At 38.0% G+C, this 21062-nt stretch overlaps 1 protein-coding gene across 7 annotated transcripts in view; it reads left to right on the forward strand.

Moving 5' to 3' along the window:
- CPLANE1 (ciliogenesis and planar polarity effector complex subunit 1) overlaps positions 1–21062 on the forward strand; it is a 133531-nt gene that overhangs the window by 77252 nt on the left and 35217 nt on the right. For all 7 annotated transcript variants that reach the window (XM_082623134.1, XM_082623136.1, XM_082623137.1 and 4 more), the window contains 2 exons: positions 5497–5747; positions 10480–10567. In XM_082623134.1, the coding sequence (XP_082479260.1) occupies positions 5497–5747; positions 10480–10567 (339 nt within the window). The remainder of the gene's footprint in view (positions 1–5496; positions 5748–10479; positions 10568–21062) is intronic.

Genomic DNA, 21062 nt, shown 5'->3' on the forward strand with positions numbered 1-21062 from the left:
GAAAGAAGAACAAAAACATCCCAAAGTTAGCAGAAGGAAAGAAATCATAAAAATCAGATCAGAAATAAAAAGAAATGAAGGAAACGATAGCAAAGATCAATAAAACTAAAAGCTTGTTCTTTGAGAAGATAAACAAAATTGATAAACCATCAGCCAGACTCATCAAGAAAAAAAGAGAGAAGACTCAAATCAATAGAATTAGAAATGAAAAAGGAGAAGTAACAACTGACACTGCAGAAATACAAAAGATCATGAGAGATTATTACAAGCAACTCTATGCCAATAAAATGGACAACCTGGAAGAAATGGACAAATTCTTAGAAATGCACAACCTGCCAAGACTGAATCAGGAAGAAATAGAAAATATGAACAGACCAATCGCAAGCACTGAAATTGAAACTGTGATAAAAAATCTTCCAACAAACAAAAGCCCAGGACCAGATGGCTTCACAGGCGAATTCTATCAAGCATTTAGAGAAGAGCTAACACCTATCCTTCTGAAACTCTTCCAAAATATAGCAGAGGGAGGAACACTCCCAAACTCATTCTACGAGGCCACCATCACCTTGATACCAAAACCAGACAAGGATGTCACAAAGAAAGAAAACTACAGGCCAATATCACTGATGAACATAGATGCAAAAATCCTCAACAAAATACTAGCAAACAGAATCCAACAGCACATTAAAAGGATCATACACCATGATCAAGTGGGGTTTATCCCAGGAATGCAAGGATTCTTCAATATATGCAAATCAATCAACGTGATACACCATATTAACAAATTGAAGGAGAAAAACCATATGATCATCTCAATTGATGCAGAGAAAGCTTTCGACAAAATTCAACACCCATTTATGATAAAAACCCTGCAGAAAGTAGGCATAGAGGGAACTTTCCTCAACATAATAAAGGCCATATATGACAAACCCACAGCCAGCATCGTCCTCAGTGGTGAAAAACTGAAACCATTTCCACTAAGATCAGGAACAAGACAAGGTTGCCCACTCTCACCACTCTTATTCAACATAGTTTTGGAAGTTTTAACCAGAGCAATCAGAGAAGAAAAGGAAATAAACGGAATCCAAATCGGAAAAGAAGAAGTAAAGCTGTCACTGTTTGCAGATGACATGATACTATACATAGAGAATCCTAAAGATGCTACCAGAAAACTACTAGAGCTAATCAATGAATTTGGTAAAGTAGCAGGATACAAAATTAATGCACAGAAATCTCTGGCATTCCTATATACTAATGATGAAAAATCTGAACGTGAAATCAAGGAAACACTCCCATTTACCATTGCAACAAAAAGAATAAAATATCTAGGAATAAACCTACCTAAGGAGACAAAAGACCTGTATGCAGAAAACTATAAGACACTGATGAAAGAAATTAAAGATGATACAAATAGATGGAGAGATATACCATGTTCTTGGATTGGAAGAATCAACATTGTGAAAATGACTCTACTACCCAAAGCAATCTACAGATTCAATGCAATCCCTTTCAAACTACCACTGGCATTTTTCACAGAACTAGAACAAAAAATTTCACAATTTGTATGGAAACACAAAAGACCCCGAATAGCCAAAGCAATCTTGAGAACGAAAAACGGAGCTGTAGGAATCAGGCTCCCTGACTTCAGACTATACTACAAAGCTACAGTAATCAAGACAGTATGGTACTGGCACAAAAACAGAAAGATAGATCAATGGAACAGGATAGAAAGCCCAGAGATAAACCCACGCACATATGGTCACCTTATCTTTGATAAAGGAGGCAGGAATGTACAGTGGAGAAAGGACAGTCTCTTCAGTAAGTTGTGCTGGGAAAACTGGACAGGGACATTTAAAAGTATGAGATTAAATCACTCCCTAACACCATACACAAAAATAAGCTCAAAATGGATTAAAGACCTAAATGTAAGGCCAGACACTATCAAACTCTTAGAGGAAAACATAGGCAGAACACTCTATGTCATAAATCACAGCAAGATCCTTTTTGACCCACCTCCTAGATAAATGGAAATAAAGACAAAATAAACACATGGGACTTAATGAAACTTAAAAGCTTTTGCACAGCAAAGGAAACCATAAACAAGACCAAAAGTCAACCCTCAGAATGGGAGAAAATATTTGCAAATGAAGCAACTGACAAAGGATTAATCTCCAAAATTTATAAACAGCTCATGCAGCTCAATAACAAAAAAACAAACAACCCAATCCAAAAATGGGCAGAAGACCTAAATAGACATTTCTCCACAGAAGATATACAGACTGTCAACAAACACATGAAAGGATGCTCAACATCTTTACTCATTAGAGAAATGCAAATCAAAACTACAATGAGATATCATCTCACACCAGTCAGAATGGCCATCATCAAAAAATCTAGAAACAATAAATGCTGGAGAGGGTGTGGAGAAAAGGGAACACTCTTGCACTGCTGGTGGGAATGTGAATTGGTACAGCCACTATGGGGAACAGTATGGAGGTTCCTTAAAAAACTACAAATAGAACTACCATATGACCCAGCAATCCCACTACTGGGCATATACCCTGAGAAAACCATAATTCAAAAAGAGTCATGTAGCAAAATGTTCATAGCAGCCCTATTTACAATAGCCAGGAGATTGAAACAACCTAAGTGTCCATCATCGGATGAATGGGTAAAGAAGATGTGGCACATATATGCAATGGAATAGTACTCAGCCATAAAAAGAAACGAAACTGAGCTATTTGTAATGAGGTGGATGGACCTAGAGTCTGTCATACAGAGTTAAGTAAGTCAGAAAGAGAAAGACAAATACTGTATGCTGACACATATATATGGAATTTAAGAAAAAAAATATCATGAAGAACATAGGGGTAAGACAGGAATAAAGACACAGATCTACTAGAGAATGGACTTGAGGATATGGGGAGGGGGAAGGGTAAGCTGTGACAAAGTGAAAGAGCGGCATGGGCATATATACACTACCAAACGTAAGGTTGATAGCTAGTGGGAAGTAGCCGCATAGCACAGGGAGATCAGCTCGGTGCTTTGTGACCACCTGGAGGGGTGGGATAGGGAGGGTGGGACGGAGACGCAAAAGGGAGGGGATATGGGAACATATGTATATGTATAACTGATTAAATTTGTTAAATTAAAAAAATAAATAAAAATTTAAAAATAGCAAAAAAAAAAATAATAATAAATAAATAAATAAATCACCTCCTAGGTGATTTTTTTTCAGTTAGTCAGCTAGAGTGGAACAGTTTCTCTATAGGAAGGGAAACTAGTTTCATTATGTATGTAAGCCATTCCAGGTTTTGAGCACATCCATCTCTTTTTGCTGTATTTTCTACTTGAAGTTTGCACACCAGGTTCTTTCCTATGTGAATAAGGGAGATACTGCAGGCTGCCAAGAAACAAGAAGGATAGGTGGCAAAGTACTGTGAGAGTCAAGCTAAAAAAAGGGTAGGGCCAAAACAGGTAGGGAAAGATTATGTGACTGCCATTGCCAACACTGGAATTTACCTTTATCTTCTCATGGGAAGCTTCTCCTTATACTGGGACTGAAATATAATCACTACTTAACATTTGTTTAGTAATTCACAGTTTTCAGAGTATTTTCTTGGATAATTTGATCTTCACAAAACCTCTATGAGTTAGGTAGGACAGGCATCATAATCGTCATTTGACCAACTCTTCACTCAACAGTAAGTTAGGGACAATATATTGGGACTGAAGAAGAGAGTAATACCAGGCTCTGTGTCCTTGGGCTCATATATGGGGGGCAGGAAGGCAGGGAAGTAAAGAGGTGATTATGATACAGCATGGTAAGTGCAGTTATGGTGAAAAGGATGAGATTGTTGGGAAATATAGCGTTTAATCCATATCTGGGGAGGATTGGGGCTATTTAGGGGAGAGCCACCTAAATGGAATCTTAAAAGTAGGATCTAGCGGGGGAAAGGTTCATACAGATGTAGAGAATAGATTGTGCAGTGACTCAGAGGTTTGATGGAGCTTGCTGAGTTTGAGAAAATTAAAGTTCAGTGTGCTTGGAATTTTTTTTTAAGAAATAGCGAGAAATGAGCTGGATAGGTAGGCCAAGGAAAGACAATGCCATTGTCTCTCATACTGAGACATTTGAACTTTTAAGGTGAAGGCATTAGAGAAACGCTGAACGATTTCAAGTGGAAAAGGAAAAATACCAGATTTGTGTTTTAAAAGATTTCTCTAGGGCCTGTGTGGAAGTTGGGCTAGAGAGAAGTGAAATAAGTTAGAGATAAGGATACTGTTTGGGGTTCATTGGTCGTGAAAGCTTCAGCTAAGCACTGGTAGTAGGAATGAGGAGATGATAGGTACGTGGATCCTCAGTATTTGGTGTCACGTTGGAACTGAAGGAAGGAAGAACCTCGAATGTGTCTCAGGCCTCTGGCTTGGGAAGCTGGGTGAATGATAGTGCTACTCCCTGAGCTGGGGAATCAGGAGGAAGGAGCAAGGTGAAAGGGCTGAAGTGATGAGTTTGGTTTTATATGCTTTGGGGACAGCCTAACTGAGATGACCAGGATAGAGATGGATTTAAGGGCTGGAGCTCAGAAAGAGTGCCATTTGGATGTGAGAGTCAGCAGTGCATCTGAGACCTCACCCAGAGAGGGTGGGTGGAGTGAGAAGAGACGTGAGCTGAGACCGGCGCCCTGGAAATACTGAAGGGTAAAAGGAGTGGGTGGTGGAAGGGAAGACCAAGGCGACAACTGAGAAGGGAGAGCGAGATAGGGAGGAGAAGACCCAGAAGCCAAAAGTGTTTCAAATTTGGGACAAGAATCAGTTGGGCTTAAGAGTAGAGTCAGTCATTGGCTTTGATATGGCCTTGGGAGGTTTAATGTTTGCCTAAGAGCCCACGTAGAAGCAGTAATGGCCAACACTGGACCTAGGTTTTACTTTGTTGGTTTTCAAGTAGAGTTTTAAAAAGTCATAAAGATAGTAAGGTTGCTTTTTGATGAAGTGTATTTTTGTAGCAGAAGATAAAAGTAACATTCAAATTGCATTGTATATGGAACTTCGTGGTAATGGTAACACTGTTATGTATTCTTATCTCACAACAAAGACAAATCTCAGAAGTCAAGAAGCTGAAATGGTATTTCTAAGTATATTAAGTTAAAACTGATTTGGAAGGGAATGTTATGCTGACTTAAAATGAGGTCTTCAAAAAATTAGATCATCAGCATCTACTTCTTTTTTGTTTGTTTGTTTGTTTGTTTTTTGTGGTACGCGGGCCTCTCACTGTTGTGGCCTCTCCCATTGGGGAGCACAGGCTCTGGACACGCAGGCTCAGCGGCCATGGCTCACGGGCCCAGCCGCTCCGCGGCATGTGGGATCTTCCTGGACCGGGGCACGAACCTGTGTCCCCTGCATTGGCAGGCGGACTCTCAACCACTGCACCACCAGGGAAGCCCTACTTCTGTTTTAATTGTAGTCAATTCTGATATTACCTTTATTAATATTTAGATACTCTGAAACCAGATCTTCGATTCAAGGAACGAAGCTCAAAGTCAGATGCCGCAGATTACCTGCTGTGGGAACTACAAGAGGATGTCTCTGCCACTCGTCCTGCGCCAAGCTCTGCGGCTCGCCGGCTAGAGCATCTCACCTCAAAGCTTCAGAGAATTGATGAACAGCTGTTAACAATACAGAACATTGCTGACAACATAGAGCAGAATTACCCGAGACATGTCATGCTAGGCCGACCTTGTATTAAGGTAGGCTGTCTTTATTTTAGTTGTTTGTTTGTTACCTACTTATTAAATTTGTAGTGTGATATAATTTTAGACTCTTGATTTTTCAAAATAATGAGAAATTTGGTTTCTTTAGGCTAGGGTTTCTCAACCTCAGCACTGTTGACATTTGAGCCAGATATTTCTTTGTTGTGGGATTTTGTCCCATGCATTGTAAGATGATTAGTAGCATCCCTGGTCTTGACCCACTAGCTGTCAGTAGCATTCCCCTCAGCTATAATAATCAAAAATGTCTCCAGGCATTGCCAAATGTCCCCTGGGGGACAAAATCATTCCCAGTTGAGAACCACTTAAACATTAAGCTTTTAAGAAGTGAACTCTTGCTTCCTACCAGGAAAATAAATATATGAATTACAAAACCAGAATGTGGTTTTAGATAAACCCTGCTCATAATTGAGTATCATTTTCTTCAGCAAGATTTTTATAACTTTACAAACATTGCTGTCCTTATATTTTGAATTCTCTTTCTTTCAGATACTTTATACAATGGGATTACTAGTGCTTAGAAGTTTTCTGTATCTTTAAAAAGTATTCAGAATAAAGAGATTAATGTTTATGTATATTGGTATATCATGGTAGTTAGACCAATAGAAAGGAAGTCTCAAACGTTAATTACTTTGCACAAACATCCTGTCTTTTTTTTAGGAAATAAAATTTATATAAAAATGGTTAACCAACAAATGGTAAAAATATTTTGTATGTGTTAAAGCCTTATATTGAGAAATGCAAATTGGTTTGCAGGAAAAGAATTCCATCAGTGACATGTCTAACAAATATTCCAGGTTCCTAAGATGTTGATATTTTAAAAGATAAATTTATTAGGTTTATAGCATTTGTTTAATCCAAACATTTAACAATTATTAAAAGGTTAAGATTAAACATATGTGAAACTACACTGAAAAAAATACATGAAGTAGGACTACTGGGGTTTTAAAAAAAATTTTTTTGGAGTTTAGTTGATTTGCAATGTTGTGTTAGTTTCAGGACTACTATTAAGTAATGACATTATGGTGTTTTGTTGGTTGTTCTCCTTTTGTTTTTAATCCAGGTTTAGATCTGTTACATCCAAATTAATGTTGAGGGTCAGAGTTGTCCTTGGAAGTCCATATTCCAAGGAATCACTTTCAAAATCCCTTATCTTCTAGTTTATTAAGCGTATCTAAAGCCAGATATGTTACTTACACCTGAATCTAGTCTCGTTCCTGGCTTGTTCACTCTCTCCAGAACCCATGAATCATTCATTCCTTTAACAAACATTTATCGACCTTCTACCACATGCTAGGCCCTGTGCTAAGTTCTGGGAATAGGAAAGTAAATAAGGCATAGTCCCTACTCTCAAGGAGCTTAGAATCTAATAAAAGAAGATAGATGTATGCACCCAAAATACGTGTGAACAGGGTGCTGTAAGGACACACAGGTACATATGGCCTGTTGTGACTGTATAGGTAAGTGAAGCTATGGCACCAGAGAAGGCTTCGTAGAGGTGATTCTTGAACTGATAATGAATTGATATTCATCAGTTCGATGAGCAAGGGCTGATGAAAACATTGTGAGCAAAAGCAGAATGGCATAGAGTATTTGGGGAACTATATCAGTGTTAGCGGAAGGAAGCAGTTGATGGAACTGGGCTTTAAGATGCCTGGCAGGAGAGGTAGGTAGGGCAGATAGGGAAGGATGGAAAGTGTTGTTTGCCGTGCCAAGAGAGTAGGATTTTATTCTATAAGCAGGCAATAGGGAACCACTGAGGAATTCTAAGCACTGAAATGATATGATCAGACACTCTGGCAGCCATGTGGTGAATAGAATGGAGAGGAAAAGACTAGGAACAGGGAGATTGGTTGGGTCACAGTAGTTCTAGGCTAGCTGTTTGTTAGAATCAACTTGGGAACTTGTCAGAAGTGCAAACTCATGGGCCCCATACCTATGAAATTCTGATTTTAGGTAGGTCTGGGTTAGAGCCCAGGCATCTGTATTACTAACAAGTTTCATAAATGATTCTTAATCAGTTAGCTCTATATCAGGTCTGTTGATTGGTGTTTGGGATCTGGTGAATAGTACCACTAACCTGAACTTTGGCACTGGGGATGGAGGGAGAATGTCGCAGGATTCAGAGGTTGAGTGGCTGTGGGAAGGTGAAGAATAATGCAGAGATTCACAGTAGAGTCCAGATTTCCAGCCTGGGTGAATGTTGGAGTCATTTTCTAAACTAGGGTAGAGGAAGTGTATGTCTTTTGGGAGGAGTAAGACAGAGATTTCATTGAGGGCCATGTGAAATTTGAGGTGCTGTGAGATTAGCAGGCATTTGGATATCTATTGGTACTTCTGGAGCTCAGGAGCTAGATCCGGGGTGATGGTACAGATTTTAGAGTCATCAGATAGGAGAAAGTTCAAATTATAATAGTGAGGGCACTCACCCAGAGAGAGCATATTGAGTAAGGAAAAAGTGGGTTAAGATCAGAATTCTGTGGGTGCACTAACTTTTAAGGATGGGGATTCAACAACAAAGCTTAAGAAGGAATAATCTGAGGGAGAAAAGAGGCTCAGGAGAAAGCAAGCCAGAGGAGGAATTTCAAGAAGAATTTCCACAGATCTGGGTCATTAGATAAAAGGACAGCTGTGCATGTCAAGATCACTTGGGATGCTTTTTCAAAATATACATGCCAACCCTATTGAAAGGGATGGGGCGGAGAGAGAGGAAGGGGAGTGACTTTGCAAGGAGGAGGGCGTAGGTCACACACTTGTATTTTTTGAAAGTTCCCGCAATTTCTGATACAGGTCCCCTCTCAGCCCAAGCCTTTCCAAACTGGAAGGTAGGAATTATGTCTTTTGCTTGGTGCGTGGCAGGCAATTGATAACTTTATTTAATGTCTGTTTTTGTGCTCTCATTTTTAGATTCTGACAGAAATAAAATCATGTTCATATAATAAAGACTTACTAATGGAATAGTTATTAGTAATTGTAGCACAAGCTTGGGAGACAATTTCAAAAGAAGAGTTCTAAAAATGGTTGATCAAACTCTATTCTTCCGAGGTGACTACTTTGAAGGAAATAAAATTGATTTAAATGAAAGGTTTGGCATATTGGCTTAAAATGTTCTCACCCTATTATAATGCACACATAAATACAAAGATTTTTACTTGCCCATTTTAGTTTAAGAAAACAGCTTGTAGGTCTGGAAGAGGCTGAGGGACACCGTGGACACACCGACTACATGCCTTAAAGTTACGGGTTCAAGTCCATGTTCTGGATTTGCAAGTCACTGAATTTCTCTGGGCCTTATTCCCTCATCTTTAAAATGAAAGGTTTTGTTTTCTTCAGATAAATACCCCAAAGTGGAATTGCTGGATTGTATGGTAGACCTATTTTTATTTTTTTTGAAGAACCTCCATACTGTTTTCCATAGTGGCTGCACTAATTTACATTCCCACCAGCAGTGCACAAGGGTTCCCTTTTCTCCACATCCTTGTCAATACTTGTGTCTTTGATAATAGCCATTCTGTGTGGCATGAGGTGATATCTCATTGTGGTTTTGATTTGCATTTCCTTGGTGATTAGTGATGTTGAGCATCTTTTCATGTGCCTGTTGGCCACCTGTATGTTGTCTTTGGAAAAATGTCTGTTCACGTCCTGTGCCCATTTTTAAATTGGATTGTTTGTTTTTTTTGATATTGAGTTGTATGAGTTCCTTAAATATTTTAGATATTAATCCCTTATTGGAGATAGTATTTGCAAATATTTTCTCCCAGTCTGTAGGTTGCCTTTCTGTTTTGTTGTTGGTTTCCGTCGCTGTGCAAAAGCTTTTTAGTTTGATGTAGTCTCTGTTTATTTTCTTGCACTTACCTGGGGAGACAGATCCAAACAATATATCACTAAGACCAATGTCCAAGAGCCTACTGCCTGTTTTCTTCTAGGAGTTTTATGGTTTCACGTCTTACGTATAAGTCTTTAATCCAGTTTGAGTTTATTTTTGTGTATGGTGTAAGAAAATGGTCTATGAAAATGGTTTCATTCTTTTAAATGTAGCTGTCCAGTTTTCCCAACATCATTTGTTGAAGAGACTGTCTAAAACACAAAACAAATAAACATATACAACAGAAACAGACTCATAGATACAGAGAACAAACCAGTGGTTGCCAGAGGGGAGGTGGATGGGAGATGGGCGGAATAGGTAAAGGGGATTAAGAGGCACAAACTACCATTTATTTAAAAAAAAAAAAGTAAGTCATGGTGATGTAATGTACAGCACAGGAAAAACAGTCAATAATATTGTATAACTTTGTATGGTGTGTAGTGTATAAAAATATTGAATTACTATGTTATACACCTGAAACTAATATAACATTGTAAGTCAACTATACTTCAATAAAAAAATAAATAAATAAAATAAAGGTGAACTATGTAAAAAAAAAGAAAAGTTTTGTCTAGATGGTAGTTATCATTCCTCCCCATTGTAAAATTTATAATGCAATTTTCCTGAACCTCTTAAAAGGTTAAATCGGTTAAGATACAAAATAAGTAAAAATTTACTCCTCTTCATCAGTTCTCACCATTTAGCTCATATTGGATTTAATGCTGTTCTTTCATTTGTTGCATTAATACAAATGTGTAAAACCTACATAAAATCATTTATGATGTTTTGAAATTATCAAACCATAAAATTTGTAGCAGTTATTTTGTTGTGCATGTTTTTCGACAGGTTGAACCTGTAGATCACATTGAGCTGTCTTCTGTCCCCGAATCTGAAAAACCATTGCCTTCAAAAACCATTCACGTTCCTGAAGAAGGTTTGTGAGGGGTCGGGGGTGGGACTGAAGCCTTTCTTTGAAAGAATAAGTATTTCTTTTTGGTGTGCCAGAACTGGGAATAGTTTTCTTATGGGAGCTGAAGCCGTCCGTCCCCTCATTTTTAGATGAGGGCATCCACCTCAGGCCAGTGTTGTTTCTGAGAAGCCCGATGCTGTCCCCTCCCCTGGTGTTTGTACCAGAGGTGGACACTGTGGGCTGGACCTTGCGCGGCCACACACTGCTGAGGGTCACACAGAGCTTTGTGCTGAGGTGCTTGTTTGTCTGTGGTCATCAGCTGAGCTAGAATTTGAGGTTCAGGTTAAATGACACGGCAATGGTGAAGTATTAAGTTTTTTCATTTCTTATTGAATGAATGGAATTAGGGTAGTTATTTAAATAAATTTCTACTGTAACTATAGTTGTTTTTATCTACATTCTCTCATTGAGTCTTGTCAGCAGTTTAATGCATTTTGCCAAAAAACAGGTTTTAGTTCATTGATTCTCTCTATTGTTTCTTAATTTTCTTTTTCATAAATTTCTACTCCTAGCTTTATTATTTTTTCTGCTTTTGGGGCCTTACCTTGTTGGATTTTTCCTAACTTCATTCTTTCTTTTTTTATTTTTTCTAATAAATGCATTTGAGGCTGAACATGTTTCTGAAAGGACCCAGATAAGAGTGTTGATATGTTACATCTTTTGGTGGTGTTCAGATTGAAATAGTTAGCAGTTTTTATTAAGGTTTCTTCTTTAGCTCATAAAAGGAGTTTTTAGCTTCCAAATATTATGGGGCTTGGGCTATATTTTTGTAATTTATTTCCATTTTCATTGTATTGTGATTAGATGAGTGTATAATAATGTCATTCTTAGATATTTGTTAAAATTTCCCTCAGTATATACAGTCAGTTTTTGTAAATACTATATGTTTATTTGAAAAGAATAAGCCTTTTATGTTGGTTTATATATGTACACACACACATCTCCTACATAAAATCCTACATAAAATTTCATATGTGGGGACTTCCCTGATGGTCCAGTTGTTAAGACTCTGCACTCCCAATGCAGGGGGCCCGGGTTCAATCCCTGGTCAGGGAACTAGATCCCGCATGCTGCAACTAAGAGCGCACATGCTGCAACTAAAGATTCTACATGTCGCAACTAAAGATCCTGCATGCCGCAACTAAAGATCCTGCATGCCTCAACGAAGATCCCGCACATGGCAACAAAGATCCCACATGCCACAACTAAGACCCGGCACAGCCAAACAAACAAATAAATTAATAAATAAATTCATATATGTAGTCACACACACATATATAATAGTCAGACTTCTAAATTATACTGTTCAGAAGGGTGCCTTAAAAATTACCCACAATGATTGTGGAATTAATTATTTCTTTTTATAATTCTGTTAATAGTTTTTTTATGTAGTTGAGGCTATGCTATAAAATGAATATAGTTCATGATGATTATTTTTGTTGAATTTTGTCCCTTTTATCATTAATGACTCTCTTTATTTGCAGTAATGCTTTTTAGACTCAAAAGTCAATTTTGTCTAATATTAATATGTCCATTCCTGCTTTTCTTTTGCCTGGCATATCTTTTTTAGTACTTTTCATTTTTAAAAAATTTTAATGGACAATTTCAAGCATATTTCAATAGCAGACAGAATAGTATAATTGACCTTCATGTACCCAACAATCACCTTTAACAATTACGAACTCATGGCCAATCCCACCCACTCTTCCTACCTTTTCCTGAGTTATTTTAAAACAAATTCCAGACAGCACATTATTTTATCCATAAATATTTTATATGTATCTCTAAGAGGTAAGGTCTCCTTTTAAAAAATAATAGTATCGTCATTTCTTTTTTAAAAAGTCTTGATACTGTCATGTATCTAATTAGTGTTCGACTATTGCCAGTTGCCTCATTTTAAAAAATAGTTTATTTGGTCTAGTTGGAGTAGATAAGGTCTATACATGGCAGTTGGTTGATGGCTTAAAAGTTTCCTTTAACTTCTGTGTTACTCCTTTATCTCTCTTTTTCCCTTCCAGTTTATTTGTTGAAGAAACCTCGTTGTTTGTCCTTAAGTATTTTTTGGAGTCTGTAATTTGCTAATTGAATCTCTGTCGTGTCATTTAACATGTTCCTCCATTCCCTGTATTTCCTGTACATTAGACATCCCTTTACTTTCAAGCTGAGTGATTATGTTGTAGCTGTGTCCAGCATATAGCTAGATTTCATTCTTTTAAATAATTACATAATTTGTGTTTTAATCATCAAGTATAATCAGTTTCCATTTACTGTGATTACTGATATATTTGTGCTTATTTCTATTATCTTATTTTGTGCCTCCTGTTTACTCCTTATTTTTTCTTTACTTTCTGTCCTTTCCTTCTCTTGTATTGAGTTTTCTATATACTCTCTTTCCCTATTTGTTTAGAAATTATACATTCTATTTTTAATCTCCTAGTGATTATTCTTCAGTTTTCAACATTCAGAGTTGAGTGTTGAGATGAATATATTTACCTCCCAAACACTATAAGGACTTTAGACTTTTAACACTGATATGCCTTTTCACATTTTCTCTGATACTGTTCTCTAGTATTTTTGTTCTACCTTGTTTTTAACCCACCCACTTAGTCTCCTTTGTCTTGTATTTTTGCTGTTGTTGTTGTTAAACGTTTTTTTTTTTTTTGGTTTTAATTTATTTATTTTTGGCTAGGTTGGGCCTTTGTTGCTGTGTCCGGGCTTTCTCTAGTTGTGGCGAGCAGGGGCTACTCTTTGTTGCCGTGTGCGGGCTTCTCATTGTGGTGGCTTCTCTTGTTGCAGAGCATGGCTCTAGGCATGCAGGCTTCAGTAGTTGTGGCTCACGGGCTCAATAGTTGTGGCTCGTGGGCTCTAGAGTGCAGGCTCAGTAGTTGTGGTGCATGGGCTTAGTTGCTCTGTGGCGTGTGGGATCTTCCCGGACCAGGGCTTGAACCCGTGTCCCCTGCATCGGCAGGTGGATTCTTAACCACTGCACTGTCTTGTATTTTTTTAAGTAAATACTAATTTGAATTTATCAGCACGTTTGCCAGTTTCTTTCCCCTAAGTTGCTTCTCTTTTTTAAAAAGTTGGTAATTGAATAGTGTACTTATGTAAACAATAAATATATGAAACCAAAACACAAGTTTCATCAAATAATACTTGTCCCTATTGCCTGAGATGCACTCTGGCATTTTCTATTCTGTGCCATTATTGCTTCTTGCATCCACTTCTTCGAGGATTGTTCTCTTCTTCCTTCCTTTATTAGTTCTTTCAACTAGAGTCTGTTAGTAGCAAGTTCTCCCAGTCTTTGAAAATAGTTTTAATTTTACTACAAATGTGAGTGATGGCTTATAGCCAAGTACAGAATTCTAGATTGATGCTTATTTTCCTTCAGGATTTTAAAGATATTATTCCATTTTCCACTGACATCTCTAATTGCTGAGTTTATAATACCTATGTGCTGTCGTTCTAATTGCTGTTTTTTAATCTCTTATTCCTTTTAAAGTTTTCCTCTTTATGTTTGGTTTATTTTGCATCTTTGATACACTTTGTCTGGGTAGGAATGATTCTTTTATTTTTTTAATAGATCCTTATTGGAGTATAATTGCTTCACAATACTGTGTTAGTTTCTGTTGTACACCAAAGCGAGTCAGCCATATGCATACATATGTCCCCATATCCCCTCCCTCTTGAGCCTCCCTCGCATCCTCCCTGTCCCACCCCTCTAGGTCATCGCAAAGCACCGAACTGATCTCCCTGTGCTATGCTGCTGCTTCCCAGTAGCTATCTATTTTACGTTCAGTAGTGTATATATGTCGATGCTACTCTCACTTTGCCCAACTTCCCCCTCCCACCCCGTGTCCTCAAGTCCATTCTCTATGTGTACATCTTTATTCCCGCCCTGAAACTAGGTTCATCGGTACCTTTTTTTTTTTTTTTTTTAGATTCCATATATATGCGTTAGAATACGGTATTTGTTTTTCTCTTTCGGACGTACTTCACTTTGTATGACAGACTCTAGGTCCATCCACCTCACTACAAATAACTCAATTTTGTTTCTTTTTATGGCTGAGTAATGTTCCATTGTATATATGTGCCACATCTTCTTAATCCATTCATCTGTGGATGGACACTTAGGTTGCTTCCATGTCCTGGCTATTGTGAATAGTGCTGCAGTGAACCTTGTGGTACATGTCTTTTTTTATTATGGTATTTTCAAGGTATATGCCCAGTAGTGAGATTGCTGAGTCATATGGTAGTTCTATTTTTAGTTTTTTAAGGAAACTCCATACTGTTTTCCATAGTGGTTGTATCAATTTACATTCCCACCAACAGTGCAGGAGGGTTCCCTTTTCACCACACCATTTCCAGCATTTATTGTTTCTAGACTTTTTGATAATAGCCATTCTGACAGGCATGAGGTGATACCTCATTGTAGTTTTGATTTGCGTTTCTCTAATAATTAGTGATGTTGAGAATCTTTCCATGTGCCTCTTGGCCAGCTCTATGTCTATCTTGGTGAAATGTCTATTTAGGTCTTCCGCCCATTTTTTAATTGGATTTTTTGTTTTTTTTGGTATTGATCTCCATGAGCTGTTTGTATATTTTGGAGATGAATCCTTTGTCTGTTGTTTAATTTGCAAATATTTTCTCCCATTCTGAGGGTTGTTTTTTTGTCTTGTTTATGGTTTCCTTTGCTGTGCAAAAGCTTTTAAGCTTAATTAGGTCCCATTTGGTTTTTTTGTTTGTTTTTATTTCTGTTAAACTAGGAGGTGGGTCAAAAAAATGATGCTGTGGTTTATGTCAAAGAGTGTTTTTCCTATGTTTTCCTCTAAGAGTTTTATAGTGTCTGGTCTTACATTTAGGTCTTTAATCCATTTGGAGTTTATTTTTGTGTATGGTGTTAGGGAGTGTTCTAATTTCATTCTTTTATATGTACCTGTCCAGTTTTCCCAGCACCACTTATTGAAGAGGCTGTCCTTTCTCCATTGTATGTTCTTGCCTCCCTTGTTGTCAATTAGGTGACCATATGTGCAGTGGTTTATCTCTGGGCATTCTATCCTGTACCATTGATCTATATTTCTGTTTTTGTGCCAGGACCATACTGTCTTGATTACTGTAGCTTTGTGGTATAGTTTGAAGTCGGAGAGCCTGATTCCTCCAACTCCGTTTTTCTTTCTCAAGATTGCTTTGACTATTTGGGGTCTTTTGTGTTTCTATATGAATTGTAACATTTTTTGTTCTAATTCTGTGAAGAATGCCATTGGCAGTTTGATAGGGATCACATTGAATCTGTAGATTGCTTTAGGTAGTATAGTCATTTTCACAGTATTGATTCTTCCAATCCAAGAACATGGTATATCCTTCCATCTATTTATTTTGTGTTTGATTTCTTTCATCAGTGTTCTATAGTTTTCTGAGTACAAGTCTTTCGCCTCCTTTGGCAGGTTTATTCCTAGATATTTCATTCTTTTTGTTGCGATGGTAAATGGGATTGTTTCCTTAATTTCTCTTTCTGATATTTCGTTGTTGGTGTATAGGAATGCCAGAGATTTCTGTGCATTAATGTTGTATCCTGCAACCTTACCAAATTCATTGATTAGTTCTAGTAGTTTTCTAGTGGCATCTTTAGGATTTTCTATCTGTAGTATCATGTCATCCGCAAACAATGACAGTTTTACTTCTTCTTTTCCAATTTGTATTCCCTTTCTTTCTTTTTCTTCTCTGATTGCCGTAGCTAGGACTTCCAAAACTATGTTGAATAAAAGTGGTGAGAGGGGCTTCCCTGGTGGCGCAGTGGTTGAGAGTCCGCCTGCCAATGCAGGGGACACGGGTTCGTGCCCTGGTCTGGTAAGATCCCACATGCCGTGGAGCGGCTGGGCCCGTGAGCCATGGCCGCTGAGCCTGCACGTCTGGAGCCTGTGCTCCGCAACGGGAGAGGCCACAACAGTGAGAGGTCCACGTACCGCAAAAAAAAAAAAAAAAAAAGTGGTATGAGTGGAAATCCTTGTCTTGTTCCTGATCTTAGTGAAAATGCTTTCAGTTTTTCCCCATTGAGTATGATGTTCGCTGTGGGTTTGTCATATATGGCCTTTATTATGCTGAGGTAGGTTCCCCCAGTGCCCACTTTCTGGAAAGTTTTTATCATAAATGTGTGTTGAATTTTGTCAGAAGCTTTTTCTGCATCTATTGACATGATCTTATGGTTTTTATTCCTTAACTTGTTAATGTGGTGTTATCACATTGATTGATTTGCATATATTGCAGAATCCTTGCATCCCTGGGATAAATCCCACTTGATCATGGTGTATGATCCTTTTAATGTGCTGTTGGATTCTGTTTGCTAGTGTTTTGTTCAGGATTTTTGCATCTATGTTCATCAGTGATATTGGACTATAATTTTCTTATTTTGTGATATCTTTTTCTGGTTTTGGTGTCAGGGTGATGGTGGCTTCGTAGAATGAAAATGGGAGTGTTTCTTCCTCTGCAATTTTTTGCAAGAGTTTGAGAAGGATTGGTGTTAGCTCTTCTGTAAATGTTTGCTAGAATTCACCTGTGAAGCCATCTGGTCCTGGACTTTTGTTTGTTGGAAGATTTTTAATTACGGTTTCAATTTCATTACTTATGATAGGTCTGTTTATATTTTCTAATTCTTCCTGGTTCAGCCTTGGAAAACTGTAGCTTTCCAAGAATTTGTCCATTTCTTCGTGGTTGTCCATTTTATTGACATATAGCTGTTTCTGGTAGTCTCTTATATTCGTTTGTATTTCTGAGGTGTCTGTTGTGACTTCTCCTTTTTCATTTGTAATTTTATCGATTTGCGTCCTCTCCCTTTTTTTCTTGATGAGTCTGGATAAGGGTTTATCAATTTTGTTTATCTTTTCAAAGAAGCAGCTTTTAGTTTTATTGATCTTTGCTATTGTTTTCTTTGTTTCTATTTCATTTATTTCTGCTCTGATTTTTATGATTTCTTTCCTTCTACAGAGTTTGGGTTTTCTTTGTTCTTCTTTCTCTAGTTGTTTCTTTGTTTGTTTGTTTGTTTTTTTCGGTACACAGGCCTCTCACTGTTGTGGCCTCTCCCGTTGCGGAGCACAGGCTCCGGACGCGCAGGCACAGCGGCCATGGCCCACGGACCTAGCTGCTCCGCGGCATGTGGGATCTTCGTGGACCCGGGCACAAACCCCTGTCCCCTGCATCGGCAGGCAGACTCTCAACCACTACGCCACCAGGGAAGCTCTCTCTAGTTGTTTTAAGTGTAGGGTTAGATTGTTCATTTGAGATTTTTCTTGTTTCTTGAGGTGAGATTGAATTGCTATAAACTTCCCTCTTGGAACTGCTTTTGCTGCCTCCCATTGGTTTTTGGGTCGTCGTGTTTTCATTGTCATTTGTTTGAGTGTATTGTTTTATTTCTTTGTTGATTTCTTCAGTGATCTCTTGGTTATTTACTAGCACACTCTTTAGCCTCCATATATTTGTGTTTTTTACAGTGTTTTTTCCTGTAATTCATTTGCAGTATTATAGCATTGTGGTCAGAAAAGATGCTTGGTATGATTTCAGTTTTCTTAAATTTACCAAGGCTTTATTTGTGACCCAAGGTGTGATCTGTCTTGGAGAATGTTCCATGTGCACTTGAGAAGAAAGTGTATTCTGCCACTTTTGGGTGGAATGTTCTATAAATATCGATTAAATCTATCTGGTCTTTTGTGTCACTTAAAGCTTGTGTTTCCTTATTTATTTTTTTTTTGGATGATCTGTCCATTGGTTTAAGTGGTGTGTTGTGGTTTAAATGGTGTGTTAAAGTCCCCTTCTATTATTGTGTTACTGTCAATTTTTCCTTTCGTGGTTGTTAGCATTTGCCTTATGTAGTGAGGTGCTCCTATTTTGGGTTCGTAAACATTTATAATTGTTATATCTTCTTGGATTGATCCTTTGATCATTATGTAGTGTCCTTCTTTGTCTCTTGTTAGTAGTCTTTATTTTAAAGTCTATTTTATTGGACACGAGTATTGCTACTCCAGCTTTCTTTTGATTTCCATTTGTATGGAATATCTTTTTCCATCCCTTCCCCTCAGTCCATAGGTGTCCCTAGGTCTGAAGTGGGTCTCTTGTAGACAGCATATATATGGGTTTTGTTTTTGTATCCATTCAGCCAGTCTGTGTCTTTTGGTTGGGGCATTTAATCCATTTACATTCAAGGTTATTATCCATATGTATCTTCCTGTTACCATTTTCTTACTTGTTTGGGGTTCGTTTTTGTGGGTCTTTTTTTGCTCTTGTGTTTCCCGCCTAGAGAAGTTTCTTTAGCATTTGTTGTAAAGCTGGTTTCGTGGTGCTGAATTCTCTTAGCTTTTGCTTGTCTGAAAAGCTTTTGATTTCTCCCTCAAATCTGAATGAGATCCTTAATGTGTAGAGTAATCTTGGTTGCAGGTTTTTGTCTTTCATCATGTTAAGTATATCCTGCCGCTCCCTTCTGGCCTGCAGAGTTTCTGCTGAAAAATCAGCTGATAACTTTATGGGGATTCCTTTATATGTTATTTTTTGTTTTTCCCTTGCTGCTTTTAATATATTTTCTTTGAATTTGATTTTTGTTCTTTTGAGTAATGTGTGTCTTGTTGTGTTTTTCCTAGGGTTAATGCTGTATGGGACTCTCTGGGCTTCCTGGACTTGGGTGACTCTTTCCTTTCCCATGTTAGGGAAGTTTTTGACTATAATCTCTTCAGATGTTTTCTCAGACCCTTTCTTTTTCTCTTTTTCTTCTGGGACCCCTATAATTAGAATGTTGGTGCGTTTAGTGTTTTCCCAGAGGTCTATAAGGGTGTCTTCAATTCTTTTCATTTTTTTTTCTTTATTCTGCTCCTTGGCAGTTATTTCTACCATTTTGTTTTCCAGCTCACTTATTTGTTCTTCTGCCTCAGTTATTCTTTTATTGATTCCTTCTAATGTGTTTTGCATTTCAGTTACTATGTTGTTCATCTGTGTTTGTTTGTTCTTTAGATCTTCTAGATCACTGTTAAACATTTCTTATATTTCCTCAATCCGTGCCTCCATTCTACTTCCAGATTCTGGATCATCTTTACTATCATTACTCTGAATTCTTTTACAGGTAGACTGCCTATTTCCTCTTCATTTATTTGGTGTTGTAGGTTTTTACCTTGGTCCTTCATCTGTGACATATTTTTTTGCCATCTCATTTTTTTTTTTATAAGTGGGATTGTGTTTCTGTCTTACTGGTTGTTTGGCCTGAGGCTTCCAACACTGGAGCTTATAGGCTGTTGGGTAGAGCTGGGTGTTGGTGCTGAGATGAGGACCTCCGTGAGACCTCACTCCAATGAATATTCCCTGGGGTCTGAGGTTCTCTGTTAGTCCAGTGGTTCCGACACGGAGCTCCCACCACAGGAGCTTCAGCCTGACCTCCCACTCATGAACCAAGATCCCACAAGCCGCATGTGGTGGCAAAAAAAAAAAAAAATGAGTAAAAGTAAAAAATAAAATTAGACTAGGAAACTAACAGATATGTTAGAAAGAATATAAAAATGAAAATATAGTTGAATCAACAACCAGAAGGTACAACAGTACCACACTAGTAAAAAAAAGGAGGGAAAAGAGGGGAAAAGAAAAGAAAATAAGAAAAAAAAAAAAACAGGGAAAAGGCCTTGGCTGTGGAGGGTGGGTCCTAAGCAAGGGTGAGGTTTGGGTGGTGGGCAGGGTCAATGCTCAGGGACCCACATCAAGTGGGTGGGGCAAATGCCCTCCTCTCCTCTCCTGCTCCTCCGGTCCGGAGGGCCTCTCCTGCCTGCCTCTCCTGATCTCCCCGGGTCTCCCTCCTACGCCCCCAGGACCCATGCCACCTGGAGGGGGCTTTGGAGGACAGGGGACCAACCTTCGGAGGAATGATTTGCAGATTTAACACTGGGATTTTTTCATCTGATTTCTTTTGGAGTATTGCTTCTTCCCCATTCTTTCTGTTCTGTTTTCTAAAACAATTGTTAGAGGTATGTTGGAACTTCTCAGTCTATTTCTTGTCTTTTAATCACTTCTTAATTTCCACCTTTTTATCTCTCAGTGATGTGCTCAGGATGTTTCCTCAGATCTCTCTCTCTTAGTTTACGAATTCTCTCTTCTGCTGTGTCTCCTTTGCTGTAGAATTTTAATTTTGGTGACTGCATTCTTAATGTCTAGAAGTTTTGTTTGTTTTTCAAATCTATCTGTTCTTTGGATGTACTCTGTCCTGTTCTTTTATTGTGGTTTCTATACCTTATTTCATCAATTTAATTATTTTAGTAATATTTTATGCCCTTTCAGGTTATTTTATTTCTTGTGTGCATATTCTCAATTGTGAAATCTATATACTGTCCTCAGGGTTGCTTCCTTCTTTGTGTGAGTTTTAATTTTTTATCATGAGCTTATTTTGCAGGGGGTGGTTCTGCTAGGTTGTATATGTTTTTCTTTGGAGTGGTTTTATATT

The sequence above is a fragment of the Mesoplodon mirus genome (assembly GCF_964341445.2).
Source record: "Mesoplodon mirus genome assembly, chromosome: 5".
Classification (NCBI taxonomy): domain Eukaryota; kingdom Metazoa; phylum Chordata; class Mammalia; order Artiodactyla; family Ziphiidae; genus Mesoplodon; species Mesoplodon mirus.